At 40.4% G+C, this 16,463-nt stretch overlaps 1 protein-coding gene across 2 annotated transcripts; it reads left to right on the top strand.

Moving 5' to 3' along the window:
- Positions 1-1,600: 1,600 nt before the first annotated feature.
- Positions 1,601-10,953, top strand: dsc2l (desmocollin 2 like). Of its 2 annotated transcripts, none has more exons than XM_073491087.1 (16): positions 1,601-1,780; positions 1,983-2,073; positions 2,160-2,368; positions 2,455-2,559; positions 3,507-3,662; positions 3,796-3,940; positions 4,031-4,185; positions 4,314-4,448; positions 4,870-5,055; positions 5,143-5,390; positions 5,557-5,699; positions 6,280-6,504; positions 8,150-8,371; positions 8,629-8,744; positions 8,884-9,210; positions 9,643-10,953. In XM_073491087.1, the coding sequence occupies exons 1-16, from the start codon at positions 1,742-1,744 to the stop codon at positions 9,838-9,840; spliced, it is 2,700 nt and encodes an 899-aa protein (XP_073347188.1). In that variant the 5' UTR covers positions 1,601-1,741; the 3' UTR covers positions 9,841-10,953. The 2 variants fall into 2 exon arrangements, with proteins under 2 accessions (XP_073347188.1, XP_073347186.1); XM_073491085.1 differs by having other exon boundaries at positions 1,653-1,780; positions 2,452-2,559.
- Positions 10,954-16,463: the final 5,510 nt, after the last annotated feature.

The following is a 16,463-nucleotide window of genomic DNA, read 5'->3' on the forward strand; positions in this document are numbered from 1 at the left end:
CTGCTCCCAGGTGTGCCTCTCCTGAATTAACAAGTAAATTACTGTATGTTTCGTCATGCTTGATGTCACTTTCACAGAACCAAGTACTACACATTACTCAATAATAATCAGGTGGCCATTACTCACATCATTCTCGAAAAAGACGGCACTCAGCAATCTGTCTCACCCAAACATGAACTGAAACACATGACGCGCACACTCCACCCTGCCTATCCCTGGCGCTCAGCCAACGGGAGTGGAGAGGGAAGGGTGGAGTGCATTATGCACTCAGAAAACTTTCTTACCTCAGGGACACATATGTCGTCGTCATAATCTGATTGGAAACGCTCTGCTGTCGCACATTTCGTCTGAAAACACCTGTCATGTGCCCTCTGGCATTGACACCAAACAGCACACCTTTCTTAAGCAGGCTTTGATCCAAGTTGAATGTTATAATGACGCTGAAAGACATTTTCTGCAGAAACACACACTTCCTACTAACTGCACTTCTCAGGAAAAATAAAAGGAAATAAAATTGAGCAATTCTGTTATTTACAGGATCTTACAACTATCAGCTGTGGCTCATTTATTCTAGTGAGTGTACAGTGTGGGAGACAGAGGTCAGACTTAGTGTCACCAGGAGAAAGAGTAGAAACATTAACGGGTTTACATGTGCGCTTGTGTGCAAACACTAAAGCCTGAGCACGACAATAATTCACTTTCATTTCAGCTTTGGGAGTGACAGGAGGGTATTTTACTCAGTCTGTTTTACATTTGCCGTGCAGCCTCTCAGCCCAAACAGCCTTTTCGTTTACGTCCACGCCCATGGCTCACACGTCTTCCTGACATTTTTCTCACCTTTCCTGTTGCAGCCCCCACGTACTGTACTCTGGCTTCCTAAACAACACCCCCTCCCCAGCACAGTAGATGCAAGTTGGATGCCTTTAAGGACACAGACCTCATGTTGCTGTGGCTGTTGACCGCCCTCACTTTTTTTTTTTTATCAGCAGTTTATAGAGATAGAGATTGCCTCGCTGTGGGAGAAGAGCCTCCTCCACAGCAGGCTTCATTCAGCAGCACATTCCTGTGGTGTTAAGTGAGGAGCCCGATTGTGTTCCTCCTGCCCTGAATGCTTCACTGGAGCTGCAAGACAAGAGAGGAGGAGGCACAAGGGGGTCCATCTGCTTACCTAAGGTGGATTTCTCAGACCAGAATGTCCTGTAAAACAAGCAGACACATGCAATTACCTAATACCTGGACACAAATCAATGCAATATCCCTATAAAAGTGGGTTTTAAAGGCTTATTTTTTTTGGATCTCATGTGGCAGAGCAATAACTCTCCCATGAGAAATTATATGGTGTGCAGCTTTTTTGTTTTGGTGTCTTGCAACATTCAACAGTTGATTCCAGCTGGAGGAATATGTGAGCAATGTGTCCCCCTGCTGGCAGAAAAAAAATGAAATATATATATGTGCAAAAACTTTGAGGGAGTGTTGGGTGCGTTGAGCATACCGCTTTGTAAGGTGCTTCGCCCGGAGGCTCTCACAGTCCAGTCTGGGTGGGGCAGTCCCTATCAAGGTGTGTCCTCTGTGTTCTGACTCACCGTCGGTAGCAGCTATCACAGTCCTGCTGGGTAGGGAGTGTGGGAGTACACCACTTGTTAATTTTGAGTTTTTAACACCGACGCTAATTCTTCACCTCTCACTTTGAGGTCGGTAAACCTCCGGTGAGTTTACAGCCAAGAGGAGTTTGTCAAAAAAAATGGCGAGTGTTTTATTTTTGAACATCTGCCTGCTGCTGGTGAGTGCTTCCACTTTTTGTTTTATGTCCTTTAAAAGTATCAAATGTGGCGTTTAAGCTCTTTTCCCCCCCCCTTTTTACCTTGTTTCCTGTCAGTAGTAAGTAAAGAGGAGTGCGGTTATTTTTGTAATTAAGGGGGAGCTTTGGGTACATTTCTACGCAGTTTTTATTCGATTAAAACTCTCCATCGACCTTTCTCCAGGTCCTGTCCGCCGCGGAGTCGTGTTTTCTCCCGCAGTCTCTCTACGTACATGTGCCACAAACAGTCGAGGCCGGACGACACATCACACAAGGTATATATTACTTTTTTACTCTTCCTCTCCCACATTTTACTCTTCCTCCTTCACATTTTTTCACCCCCTTTTCTCGTGTTTTTCAGTGAATCTCGCCGACTGCGACGGCAAATCAACGCTCTTATCCGTGTCGGACCCGAGTTTTACAATAAACAGTAATGGAGAAATAGTAGCGCTGCAGTCTGTGTCCGTGTCGGCGAGAGGGCAGACATTTTCTGTGGAGGCTTGGGACAGCACAGGACACAAGCGTGAGATGGAAGTTCACCTTATCCGCGATGCAATGCAGCAACGGAAGGTAAGACAAGGGGATTGTGTCCTCCTACAGGTCTTTATGTTGCTGGATCTTTGTCTTTTTCCTGATCTGGTCGCATGTCTCAGCAGAAAGGAGGCCAAGGCTTACTGAGGCGCTTCAAGAGGCGGTGGAGCCCCCCAACCTTTCATATATTGGAGGAAGTTGATGGATTTTATCCAAAAGACATTGAAAGGGTAAGATTGTCTTTTTTCCCACCCTAGATTAACTTTATTCACACACCCAGACACACCTGTTAATCATGACATGACTTTCAGATGACTTTCTGCAGTGATTAATCTCTTCAGTGTGTTTGTACCTGCCTGTAAGAGATTGTCAGCCAGGTATGAGTTTTATGAGAAAAGATATTTATCTCAGAACACATTGTGTTGCGCAACTTTTATTATTATTATCATCATCAGTTAGAATGATGCCTAAAAGAACGAGTTTGTTTTTAGGTTGAACAAATGTGTTATTATAATTTCAGTCCTGTATTCAGAGGTGGGAAGTACAAATACTTTGTTACTGTACTTGAGTAGATTCTTCAGGTATCTAGTACTTCACTTGAGTTGCCAAATTTACTTTTACTCCCCGCATTTTAAAACAGATACCTGTACTTTCCACGCCTCACAATGTGAGAACATGCTCGTCACTTTAGTTTAATGCTTATGAGAAGGATTCATCGATTATTTGCTACTTTTTACCAACCCGAAATGTCGCATTTTATGTCTCAACAATCAACTATCTTTCTGGTGCGTTTACAAAAACAACTCAGACAAATCCTACTGATTCTACCTTTTTAGGTTTAATAGTCTTTGAATTATACTAATATGACATGAGCTTCAGTTAGCTTTGCACAGAAATGCCTGTACTTTTGCCACCTCTGCCTATATTTTTTTAATAACAGTAACACAGTGTTATTACATTTTCTATAAACACTAATATGGCAGAATTCAATACCCTATTCAAATGTCCATGCTGTAATAGTTGTCAATTTTCACAGCGTGTTATACCACCGCAATCCTAATTGGAATCTGCCTAAATGGGTTTCCTTAACTTTGAGAGATGATTTATGAATAACAGAATCTGTGTGCAACTGTTTACTTGTATCTCTTTTAATCATTTATTTTCTATTTTTTTTTAGATTGCTTCAGATACAGAAGCCAACTACAGTGTTTACTACAGCTTCAGTGGACCTGGTTTCGATGAGTATCCAACGGGTGTGTTCGAACTTGACCGGGTGACAGGGATGTTAAGGGTGCTCAAGAAGGTTGATCGTGAGGAGATTAATTCATTTACAGTGAGTGTGAACTAGGCCTGAAACCAGCTATTGTATTCCTCGCCGATTAATCTGACGAGTATTTCCCTCAAAGACTTGATTAATCGTTTGGTCTATGAAATTAACCAGTGGACTTTTTTTTTTCTCTAAACAGTTAGTGACCAGAGTGACCGACCAAAGAACAGGAAAGGAGACAGACAAGCCTTTGCCCATCACCATAGAGGTAGACGACATTAACGACAACGCTCCGACATTCGTTGGCCAGCTGCAGTTCAGTGTGCCAGAGCAAAGCAAAGCAGGTGAGGAGTATGAAAATATACACCAGAAATTCTGTGGTGTTTGACGTTCCAAGTGTGAATGACGCTCCATGACCATGTTTTAAACCACAGGTACACAGGTGGGCTTGGTGAACGCTACAGACCGAGACAAAATAGGGACCGATCACGTCAAGATCAGATATACTCTCTTGTCTGGATCAGACCTGTTTGCCATCCACCCAGAGACAGGTGTCATCACTACAAAAACCAACACCCTGGACAGAGAGGTGAGCGCCATCGAATCCGTGATTGACTTATAAATACGATGGTATAAATGCTTTATCATGGCCTCTTGCGTCATCATAACATCTTGCTTAAATTTTCATGTATCATTTTGTCATGTTTCTTTCTTTAGACAAAAGACAAGCACATGGTGATAGTACAAATCAAAGACATGAACGGTGCAAACAATGGTCTGTCCAACACCGGAACAGCAACCATTACTTTGACTGATATCAACGACAACCCACCGACTTTCACAAAAACACCTGTAAGTGATCAGCAGTTACACATCTGGAAATAATGTCTTTAAGTGTGGTGTCAATTAGGCCTGTCACAATAATTATATTATGGACTTATCGCACATATTTTATTGTACATATTTTAGGTACATGACCTCGATCACACTTGCCCGATGAGTTTACATGCAATTTGTGTCAACAAGGGCCCAAGAGTCCATTTTATTCCCTTTTTATTGTTTTTTATTTTTTATATTTGTTTCACATTGGGACAATATATTGTCTAACAGAAGTAGTTATTGTGACAGGCCTTTTAACACAACAGGTGTCAATTTATAGAAAGTCTTTGTTATCACTGTACAGGGCATTAAACCAATGTGTTTTGAAGCTGTTTGACAAAAAAAAAAAAAATGGATGTCTAATTTAAGTGTTTTCACTTTTTGTTTCCCTCAGTACAAAGCCACTGTCAAAGAAAATGAAAATGATCAACTTATCCTACGAATTCCCGTTGAAGATAAGGATCTGATAAACACTCCAAACTGGATCTCTAAGTTCATCATAACTAAAGGAAACGAGAATGGAAATTTCAGAATCGATACCGACCCCAAAACAAACGAGGGGCTTCTGTATGTCACGAAGGTGAGTACGATTTTTCCTTTTTATGGAAAGCCAAGACCTATATCACAGCATTTGTATTTACAACACAATCCCTCCCTGTTTTTCCAGGGCTTAGATCATGAGAAGAACAAAAAAATAACGCTTGAGATCATGGCACGTAATGAAGCTGACCTGAGCAGCACCAACGCCCAGTGGGAGTCCATCCCTGTGGATGTGACTGTCACCAACGTCGACGAGGGTCCACAATTCACAGCTCCTACCGTTACCTTCACTGTCAAAGAGAACGTACCGAACGGCACGCTGATAGGAAGTTACACAGCTGTAGACCCGGAGTCCCAGAATAGCAACGGCATCAGGTGAGCCATCTTACTTAGTAACAGTAACAGACAGAATTGCAGCTAATCCTGAAGACCCCAGCTATATTTTCTGTTACTCCTCTCAAACACTGGAGGGCAGACTTTCACTGCTGAATGGAAGAATGTGCTGCTAATACACAAGTACTTTTTCTCCCTTGTTTCTCAGTTATTACAAGGTCACAGACCCAGCCTCCTGGATCAATGTGGACAAGAACAGCGGAGAGCTGAGGGTTGCAAACACAATTGACAGAGAGTCACACTTCGTCCAGGATGGAAAGTACAACATCACCATGAAGGCTGTTGATGCCAGTAAGTTTGTACATTTCCTCTTCCGTTGACTCCACACAGCTGTTACTTTAATCACCCAAAAAAATGCATGTATATTGCTTAGAGCTCAAGTTTACCTCCTGTGCTTTCATAACACTGCTAAGCCTTATATAACCACTGGACTGATAAAGAAACCACAGGCTTCAAACGTGCGCTGTTATCTTATTCTTTACCACATCTCTTACCTGGTTTCATATTTGGCGATACCCATCATACTGCCACCAAGACAACTGTGGTTTGAGAAGGTGTTGTGTTTACAAATGGAATAACCACTGACGACACCTTTGTCAGCTCCACACCTTTCAATGGTATTGTTACACCAGCGGAAGATTATAGGGGACATCAGCTCCACCCTTACCAGTATCTGTCTGAACAAACTGCCAGCTATGTTCTGACTAGTTGTATACAGTGACTCACAGTTGTTTGGTGGAAATTGGGCTTATCTCAGCATATCAGAGTTTCACATTTCCAGGGAAATGACAAGTGTAGTTCCAGCACAACTAGGTCCATCGGTTTTTTTCTCTGTACTGACAATTACTAATGTAATTCTGATGTATTTCAGGCTCCAAGACAGGCACAGGAACAGTGATCATTGTGGTGGAGGATGAAAACGACAACATGCCAAAGGTCCCCGGTGGTTCCTCCCTGGTGATTTGTGAGAAGCCGGGAGAGCTTGGCTCTGTGATTGTTGTGGCTGAAGACCCCGACCAGGCCCCCTATTCTGCCCCCTTTAGCTTTAGTCTTACATCTAATAATGATGGCATATGGTCGTTGACACCATTTAATGGTAGGTGGTTGCATATTTACCCATTTGATCTATGTTTGGTAAAGAGCTGCAGTTAGTTTTGTTATTGGACCTTTTGGATAAAAACTTTTTGTATATCAGATACTCACACCATGTAGCCTCGAATAGTGACTCAAGTTGACAGGAGACATGTTTAACAACAGCAGAACATTACTGAAAAAGCTCTGCAAGACGTGTTCAGGACTCACACAGTATATTTTGTGTGTGTGTGTGTGTGTGTGTGTGTGTGTGTGTGTGTGTGTGTGTGTGTGTGTGTGTGTGTGTGAGAAAGCTGTCAAAACAAACCACTAAACACAAAATCTAACAGAAGCATTCATGGCCAGTCAACGAGCCAGAGGCAGGCATAACATCGATTGTTTACCACTTGACTGATAATGATTTTTTGAGCCTGAAACCGACTGTGGTGGAAGAGGAATTCAGATCATTTATTCAAAGTAGCAGTATCACACTGTACAAATACTCCATTACAAATTAAAGTCCTGCACTTTTACTTAAGTTCAGAAGTATTTTCAGCAAAAGCTTGTCGACATGCAGCAGAATGATCCCTGTTAGTTATATATATTACATTACTGGATCAGGTTTCAGTAGCATTTTAATGTTAACACACTTTGAGGTTGTACTCATTGTAACTTCTGTTTTCATAACTAACTGTCACAAAAATGGTCAAGTAGAAATCTAAAGTAGCAAAAAATTAAAATGCTTAAGTACTTAAGTGAAGTACTTTTGTAAATGTAACTACTCCAACATATTAAAAGCTAAAAGAAGCTATAAAAAATCTGATGACTGCATATTGGCTGAAACGATTTTAAAGGTGTGGTTTTCTTTATCCCTAAACAAACAAAATAAACAAACTCTTCGTTTTCATGACTGAATAAACTGAATAAACAAACTGACCTTAAAAGGACAACACAGTTTTTTTTTTACTGTTTTACTTTGTTTATATTTGGCAGACCCTGCCACCTTTCTAGCTTCAAACAGTGTTCTGGGGACCTTATTTTCCTCTGGGAACAGCTTGTTTATTCAGTCATGGATATAATAAATATTTCAGAGTTTGTATCATTACCTCATTAATAGTGTAAATATTAAAATTCTTTATTTTAACTACATGGTGACCCTTAAACATATCATAACATAACATAAATGCAAAAATCAAGCATTCTTTAAGGCTAAACCCAAAACACACTTTCAAAAGAATCATGACCACGATATGTACTCAGTGGGACATTTTTCAGCTGAAAAATAAACTTGCTCTCCCTGGTGGACAAACAAAATTGATTCTTGAGACAGATTTTTCTAAATGGCAACATAAGAATATAAAAAATATTATGTACTGTACATTTTGACATTGTTTTGCTATTGTTTTAGTGGGTTTAAAAGTTTTTTGTCCTATTTGTGATGGCAACCAATTTTAACCTTGTTAGACTTTTTGTGCTGACAGTTATAGAGGGTAATTATTTTCATACAAAAGGATATATTTGTTTTTTGTTAAAAGCATCATATTTACAACACCTAACCCTGCTCTGCCCTGAAAAAAAGGTTTAAAGTGTTCTGTGAATTGTTAAGTTGCTGTTTCTCAGAGAAAAACGTAAGTCTCTTCATGCTTTCTGCACCTGTGTTTCCTCCTCAGATACAGCAGCTACGTTAAGACAGATCAAAGGGCTTCATTTGGGGATTCACGACGTTGAGGTCATGATTACGGATCTGCAGGGCAAAGGTGAAAAACAGATAGTGCCTGTAAGGATCTGCGAGTGCAGGAATGGAGCCTGCTTGTCCCAGGATCGCTCTGTGTCATTAGGGGGACTGGGTATACTGGCTCTACTGTTGCCTCTGGCCCTCCTCCTACTGCTCGGTGAGTCTCGCACTGCTATACTCTTTGCCTGCAGAGTTGTGTAGGCTACACTCTGTAGATAATAAAACAGGCCTTTTGTGCTCTAGGACTGATAGAACTATAGAAGTTTAAGCATTGTATGCATTATTTGGCACTTGCTAGTATTATAAAGTGTGTAATGTCATTATGTTCACTCTCACTCCACACGTGAAGCACTGTTGATTAAGAAATGCACTTCTTGCGCACTCATTTCTTACATACTTGCTTTGTTGTTGCAGGCTTACTGCTCGCCTTTTTCTGCGTGACAAAGGATAAGCCGAGTACATTTCCTGATGGAGAAGACTGTGGTGGAATCCTGATAAAATCAAACACTGAAGCCCCAGGGGATGAAGTGGTAAGGACGTAATAATAAAAGCATTGCCTAGTCTCATACCCTCATAAAGAAATTGTATTTTTATCTTTCCCCCCCTCAGTTTGCTTCATTTATTTAATTGTAGCTCAACTTTTTTTCTTTTTGTTGTCTTGCTCGACAGGATCTCATCACTGTTCCCTCTATTGCGGTTGACCAAGTGACGAAGGGCTCAGTTAAGGGTCTTGCGGTGAATCCAGGATGGCTCGGGAACAAGAGCTCCAGCACGATTGGAGGCCATAGCGTACATGAGAACGGGATGTATACGTCCGGTGTTGTCACAGGTGACGCGCAAGAGTACTACTCAGGCCAATACGACAGTAACCTGTACGGTGCTAACCAGTTGAATGGAGGCCATCTTGTTGGTAGTTGCGTGGACATTGACAGCAGATACATGCAGGACTCAGCTTTTCTTCAAACCTGGCAAACAAACGGGCGCTACCTACACCAGGTAAGGCTGTTTTATAGTTCAAAGCATGCTAATATTAATGTACGTAGAGGTAGAAAAAAACATGTCTGTGAGTGTAAGTGGGAGAGTGTGGCAGAATTAAATATGTCCAGAAGTGTACACCTTTTATTCTCTGTGGTTTAATAACTTCTTTGTTATCTGGAAGAGCTTCGGTAACTCTCATGTGTAATATAATCTTGTTCTCTAAGCCGTGATAGTATCCTCTGTAAACTTTAATATTTCTCAGCTTCTTGCAGAGAAATAATAGTTCTTTCTAACTTGTTTGTGTTTGTTCGCCGTGTAATATCTGGCTGCCAGTCATATCCTGAGCAGACTTACGTTATCACACAGTGGAGAATCTCGCCTCCTGTAGCTCAGGCTTTAGTCTACAGCAAGTAATAACATGATTTCTCTCCCTTCCTCTTTGTTTCGTAGAAACTGTCCTTCATGGGAACAGAGGAGGATGGGCGGTACGCAGACGACATCATCCACGCCTACGGCTTCGAGGGCGCGGGCTCCGCAGCCGGCTCCGTCGGATGCTGCAGTGACTACGCCGACAACAACGACCTGGACTTCCTAAACACCCTCGGACCGAAGTTCAAAACTCTAGCAGATGTTTGCACAAAGTCATGAACAATAACGCTCAGGAAGAATGGTGTTTACTTTTAACTGTACAGGATGCGGAATGATTCGGATGCCCCTGAACAAGAATGACAAACAGAACAAGCAGGTGGTGACAGAGTGTGTGCAGTGCCCTGCTTTGCTTTTTGTTGTTAGATTTTTTTTGTCTTTATTTTTCTTGATGCTTTTTGGTAAAAAGTCTTTTGCACTGAAAACTATGTTGATGCAATCCGTTGTACATACTTTGTGTTTTGTATCGAGTGTTTTTTGCCTGTAGATTCTTGTTTTTTCCATCGATCCACCCATCAGCTTCACCCGCTTTTTGAGGGTGATGGGCTGGTTTTGCAGGTTCATAATGGAAGCTGTATAGATATATGCAGTGAAGGGCTGTGGGGTTTTCTATCAATTAGTAACAAACTTTGGGTATTTTGGTTATTATTGATAAACTAGTCACAGTTTTGCATTTGTGTGGCTGATTTTCAAATGTTTGTTGAGTTTTGATATTTTTTTTTAAGAAAAAGAAAACTAAAATATGAAACAATAAAATAAGTGCCTTTTTAAATATGTCACATGAAAATACCTTCTTGCTCACAATCATTTATCTCTTTTAAACAAAAGTGTTGACTGTTCACCGGTTTTCCAAAACACACTGTAATTATCTGCGCAAACACATTCCAGTGCGGCTCTTGACCTCCGACTGGGCGTAGCTTCAGCCCTCGGTGTCATCGAGGTTGTTGCGACATTCTGACAGTAATCCTGTGAAAGTCAGCACAAGGGCGTGAACGGGCGGAGCAGGGTGTCACTGACACCTTATGCAACCGTCTGAACACAACAATGATCTGATACAAGAAAAGCCAAAGCAGAGCAGGAAAATATGCTGGAACCTGTAAATGAAAAGGGAATCTGACATTCTCACGTGTATATATAAATTGTTCAAGTTGTAATTTTGCATGTCATTAAAGAATGTGGTGACCTTAATTTAATGGAAATAAATGCATTATTGAACAGGCTATTTAAGCTGACTCAACTACATGCACTTTGGCTTTGCTTACAGCTGGGCTCTCATGTTATGGTTTGCTTTCTGATACACATTAACTTGTGAAATTAAAAAAAAGCTTCCTCTCACTGTTTCGACTTTGTACTTTGGTGGACTGCTAAAACAGAATAATAGAGCAGAGCACAGTCGTTCATTGTGCTCAGTCTCTGAGTGTACTGTGGTGAATGATTTACTGGGTGTGGCACTTTGAGCCTGCACAAACTGGCTCCTAGCTAATATTTACCCTCGGTAGATCAAGTTGATGCACTTGAACATACAGTACTGCTGCGCCTTTCTTGTAATTATCCTCTTTTCTCTGTGCCAGCAGTGCCGTAGGCTACCTGTTGCGTCAACTGAATTGAATTGTAGTCCCTTTTTTTAGTCTCCAGTAAAATGATCTTTGGAGAACATCTTCCAGCAACAAGAGTTTCATTGCACGGTCCAATCAGCGTCACTTTGAATGAATTATTGATAAAAAAGATGAGATTCTGTAGAAAAAAACAAGCTAAGCTGCATAATGCACAGACCTCCATAAATTAATAAAGCAGTATAACAAACGTACTGAAAGACAAATTGAATTCCCCTATGAGCTGGTGATCCTATTACACAGGCTGATAATGGATTATTAATTCATAGATGATATTAAAAAAGAAATGCTGCTCGTAAACAATTCCCCCAACTTTTGTTTAGATGACAAAAGAATTACAAATCTGGAAGCTGGAAATATAATTACAGGATCCAGAAAAAGGAACCATCTGTCATGTGATTGCGGTGATGAGTATCAAAGATGACAACAGAGAGCAGGGCGGGTTAGGGAGGATTAAATCTTGGAATTAAATCGGTCTCGAGCTACCATCAAACACTGGAATCTCGTTAAAAAAAATACAACAACATTATCTGCACAGATTACAATAATACTGTCACAATTATGGGAGGATGTGAACGAGATGTGAACATCAAAGGGCTTTTGCTCAAAATCCCACTGGGACCAATTAGGGAGGAATCTTGAAAAGTCACTTAACTCCAAATGATGAAAAATAAGCAGTTAACCCAAATATCTAAAAGAAGGCACTCCAACCACAGGCAGCAGCTCTATTAGCCCTACTTTACCAATAAGTAGTCTTTTTTTTTCTTTTTAATTAGTATCCTCTGCAGAAATAAGAGCTGCTGTGTTTGACTAGTATTCTAGAAATCTGCTACAATGATTTAAATGATGAGGTTTTTCAGAGTTGCATTAAACTACAGGCCCTGATATTTAGCATGGTGTGGAGAGTTCACACTCTCTGCTGTGCCGTCAGGGAATTTCTGACTCACAAACTGGTCACAGTGATGACACAGCATTGTGACCCAGGAGTTACTTGAGTTGCAAAAAAAAAAAAAAATCACTTGACAGACAGTTTATTTATAGACGCTTACAAATCAAACGGGTGTGAAATGTATCAGGGAGGTCCAAACTGAGGAACCAGGGGAGGTAGGGGGAAGAGTTTGACAGCACTGGAATCTCAAATGATAAGATGCCTCATGTTTTTCCATGCAAAAACATTGTTGCACAGTGCAGAAGAAGCTTGGAAACATGCAAAACAATGTCCTCAGCTGTCCCAACATATGGTGTGTGTGTGTGTGTGCACCATGGGAGCTGCATGACAAAAAAAATACCTTAGCAGCAATTAAAACAACAAACAAATGGGAATTTTTAGATAATTTCTTTACGGATTATCAAGTGCATCCTTATGTAAAGTAATGGCACTGATAAGCCACCTAATTCAATAGACCACTTTGTGTGTCCAACCCTTATCTGAGCTGCTTGAGCCATCACTTCCACTCACTTCTGTAAAAGATGCAATTAATTCTAAAGCAGTAGCGTGAAATTAATTTATTGCTTGTAATTAGTTTTCGGCACACTGTGAAAACAATCTCTTCAGATAGGGTGTGTTTTCACCCTCCACCAGAGGAGTCTGAGGACACTTGGCTCCATCTGAGTTCAATATGGAGTGGTGTCTTTCGGCTGCCAAGAAAATGTGGAGCTGCAGGAACTTCTTAACCCCCTGTTGACTTTGGCTTCAGGATTTATAGTTTTAAACAGCACGTGTGAGGTATTTTAGTTGCTATCAACGCACATGACAAAGTGATTTTCTTTGTGGCGTGTCTTGGGGAAAGCACAAAACCAGGTCATGTATATATGGAATCGAGGTTGGGTTTGTGAATAATTTAATCACTGAACGTGCGACAGGCCCCTGTTTCAAATTACTGTGATGCATTCACAAAAAGCGACAGCAATTACCTATTGTTCAAAACGATCCTCGTGTCACTAATCATGCATGATTCATTTGTGGTTTTCCTCATGAGAAGGAAACACAAATCTTACTGCCTCTGCCACTAGGTGTCACACTTACCCTCTTATCTGAGTTTAAAGCCACTCCAGGGAGGCGGAATATTAATAGAAGGTGGCTGATTCCAGTCAAGACACTTCCCTGTCTGTCACTTGTGTAACCAAACACCTGAAATCACTTCAATTAAGCTGTGAAGTCACGACAGCTCAGTTAAAGTGAAGTGATGGGACAATTTGTGGCAGGAGGCCCTCATTGTGCTGTGATGTGGCATACGCAAAGACTGTACAGTTATTATCACATTGCTCTTAAGTCACCTTCACTGATATTTGGTGTCACTTATCCAACACGATCAGGATTCTCTCTTTGCACCGCGGTGCTCATTGTAACTAAAGTGAGATAGGAGCTGACCGCCAGCTCTTTAGGATGGTGCTCTAATGAATCTGCCAGGAGTAATGATAGCTTATTTAAAACTCTCTTTAAATGATTTTTAATATTTAAACGTGTCTCGGGGATCATATTGTTTTTACGCCTTTTCACAGTTCAAAGAAGGATTATGTTCTGTTCTTATCAGTGTTTTATTTACAGTAATCCAGCAGGAGGTAACAAAAAGACAAGAAGTTGATCTCAAAGGCTGTTTTCCATGAGCATTAAATGGTATCTCCCACATCACTAAAAATATGATTTAATTAAGAGAAGAAAGTTGCAAGATTTGACTAATTCTATACATGTGGGGCTTTACAGTCATCACATACCTCCTAGTACCATATGGCAGAATGCATTGCACCTAAATTAAGTATGCAAGAGCTCAGTTGACTCGTTACATTGTTTGTTTGAGGTGTTGCTCTTTCTGTCCATCTATCTCTTTTTCACACTCAATTGAAACGTGCAGCTCACATATTAATTAGATAAATCTGTTAAGTAGCGGAAAGCCTCAGTGAGACATCTGGGTCCTAATTAGTCAAAAGGATTTCCAGTGATAAACAGTCTGAAGAATATGAGTGTAAATGCCAAATTAACCCATTCAATTAAATCCATAATTATTAACAGTAGAATACCCGCGTACAGTCTCAATAATCGGTCTGACATTTTATTTCTCTGATGTTTATTTTGTGCCACGCAGATAGTTTTTATTTTTTATGATTCCAAATCTGATTAACTGCTTTCTAATACGATTTTTTTCACATTGACATTTGATCGTTATCTCATAGATATCACTGCAATCTCCAAAATGCTAGTCTCGCTTAGTAAGACCTATCTGCGCACATTGTTTTAGCTTGGATTCATTTCCCTGACTTTTCAGCGAAATTTAACTAGTCGACTAGACTGAAAGGGGCAATTTTCATGTGTTAATCACTTTTTCATTGGCCATATGTGAGTGCATTGTGACATGAAGTGAAAAATAAGAGGTGATTTGCTTAAGTATGTTTAATGCTGCTGGACTGTGGATTTGTTTGCGAAGGACTCATGTCGGATTTTCTGCAACAGTCCAAAGGATGTGACGAACAACTGAGGCTAACGTTAGTTCAGAAATGGAGTCCGCTAACATGAACAAACAACTGGCTTCAAGCACAACAGAGAAGTTCAACTGAGCCCCTTTACGGTAAGAAAACACTCAGAAAACAGTCAAAAGCAAGCACAGCTTATGCTGTTGTGAAGACGACTGCAATTATAGCCTTTTGAAACTGCTGGAGTCACACCCTTCGGTAACCAAACTGTGTTCTGAGCGCCGCCAAAATGTGTGGCACTTGGCGCCTTGCCTTATGAACACTGCACATTACACCACAAAACCTGACAGCAACTCACTAAATATAAAGGTGAAAATAACGTCTGTTGAAAATTGAAAACATCTATCAGGGGAAACATGCCTGATCACTACGATGGCATTTTCATCGGGGGAGTGCCATCGCATAGCAACAAATGCTTCGATACATCGAAGATGAACCAGCCGACCGATGTTGTTCACTTCGCTTGTTTTCTTTAAGTCAATTTATTAAAAACATGAGCTGACCAAAGCCCTTCACAAACAAGGACAAAGACAAAGAAGATAAGGTCAGACAATAAAACAAACTGCATAAACCCCCAGTTCAAGATTAAATCCCTGAGCAATGTAAAAACCAGTAAAACAACCATTACGAGAGGCCACTGAGTGGTCGCAGATTACAATAAACACACATAAAACAACACTTGACCAGGGAGACATGACATTACAGTGCAAATTATGTTAATATGTAATTTGAATGTATACATTAATAAAATGATTACAAGTAGTACTTCTGGTGCTGACTAGTGATGGTAGCAACCAGGGATGCAAATCTTAAGCTATCGGTTGCCTTGACAATCGATTTTGGGTTAATCATTAATAATATATGACATATGTAGGACTTTTTTTCCATTAGAAACCTGTTTTAACCACCGACTTGATCTATGTCGATGCAACATTAGAGAAGGCTACATTAAGAGTTAAAAGAACAGGTCAAGTTACTTGAATAATAAATGAAATAACACAAAATAAAGACAACAGCTGGCCCCACAAAATCCAGCCCATACTGAGGCGACTTAATGACTAGAATATAATAATAAGTCTTTTTTATTTCTTGAATTACAAATGACTTGTATTTTCATTAAATACACATTCTCATACCAGTATGTTGTGTTTCATTTTGATAAATTTAATAAACAAGTATTTGCAATTTGAAAACAAGATACTTTACGATGTAATAAATTGAGACGTTATTCTGTTGAAGGGGAGTTTAAATGCTCTGGCTGGTTTTAGTTTCTTTAATTCGATCGCAGTCGTAGCAGTCGAGGACGCAGCGACAGTCTTGCAAATGGCGGAAGGAGGAGAATTCCTACTAGTCAGACTACCAAAAGACTGTCATTGACTGTTTGTTGAACTCAGTCCCTTTACCCTCCCTGTTTTTAATGTGGTTGTTTTATTTTGATTTGTATTATCTGATCTGTCTGCTATATGCTTTATCCTAATGTAAAGTGTATTGGGACCATACTGGAAGCCATTAGTCCCCCTGATTTAAGTGGCGAGTCCATGTGATTATTACTGAACAGAGGCCCTTTTTCATCAGTCGGTGGACACAAGGACACGAGTGACGCACAAGGTAAAAGCATAGGCGGGGGGAGTTGAGAGGATACTGGTAAATTTTTTTTTTTTCTTTTTCTTCAAACAATAAATGGTAGACCATATATGAAAGAGAGCCTGACTTTCATCTTATTGGGAATTTAACGAGGAGGACCGAGCCACTGCATTCATCAAA

Source organism: Pagrus major, chromosome 21, assembly GCF_040436345.1.
Source record: "Pagrus major chromosome 21, Pma_NU_1.0".
Lineage (NCBI taxonomy): Eukaryota > Metazoa > Chordata > Actinopteri > Spariformes > Sparidae > Pagrus > Pagrus major.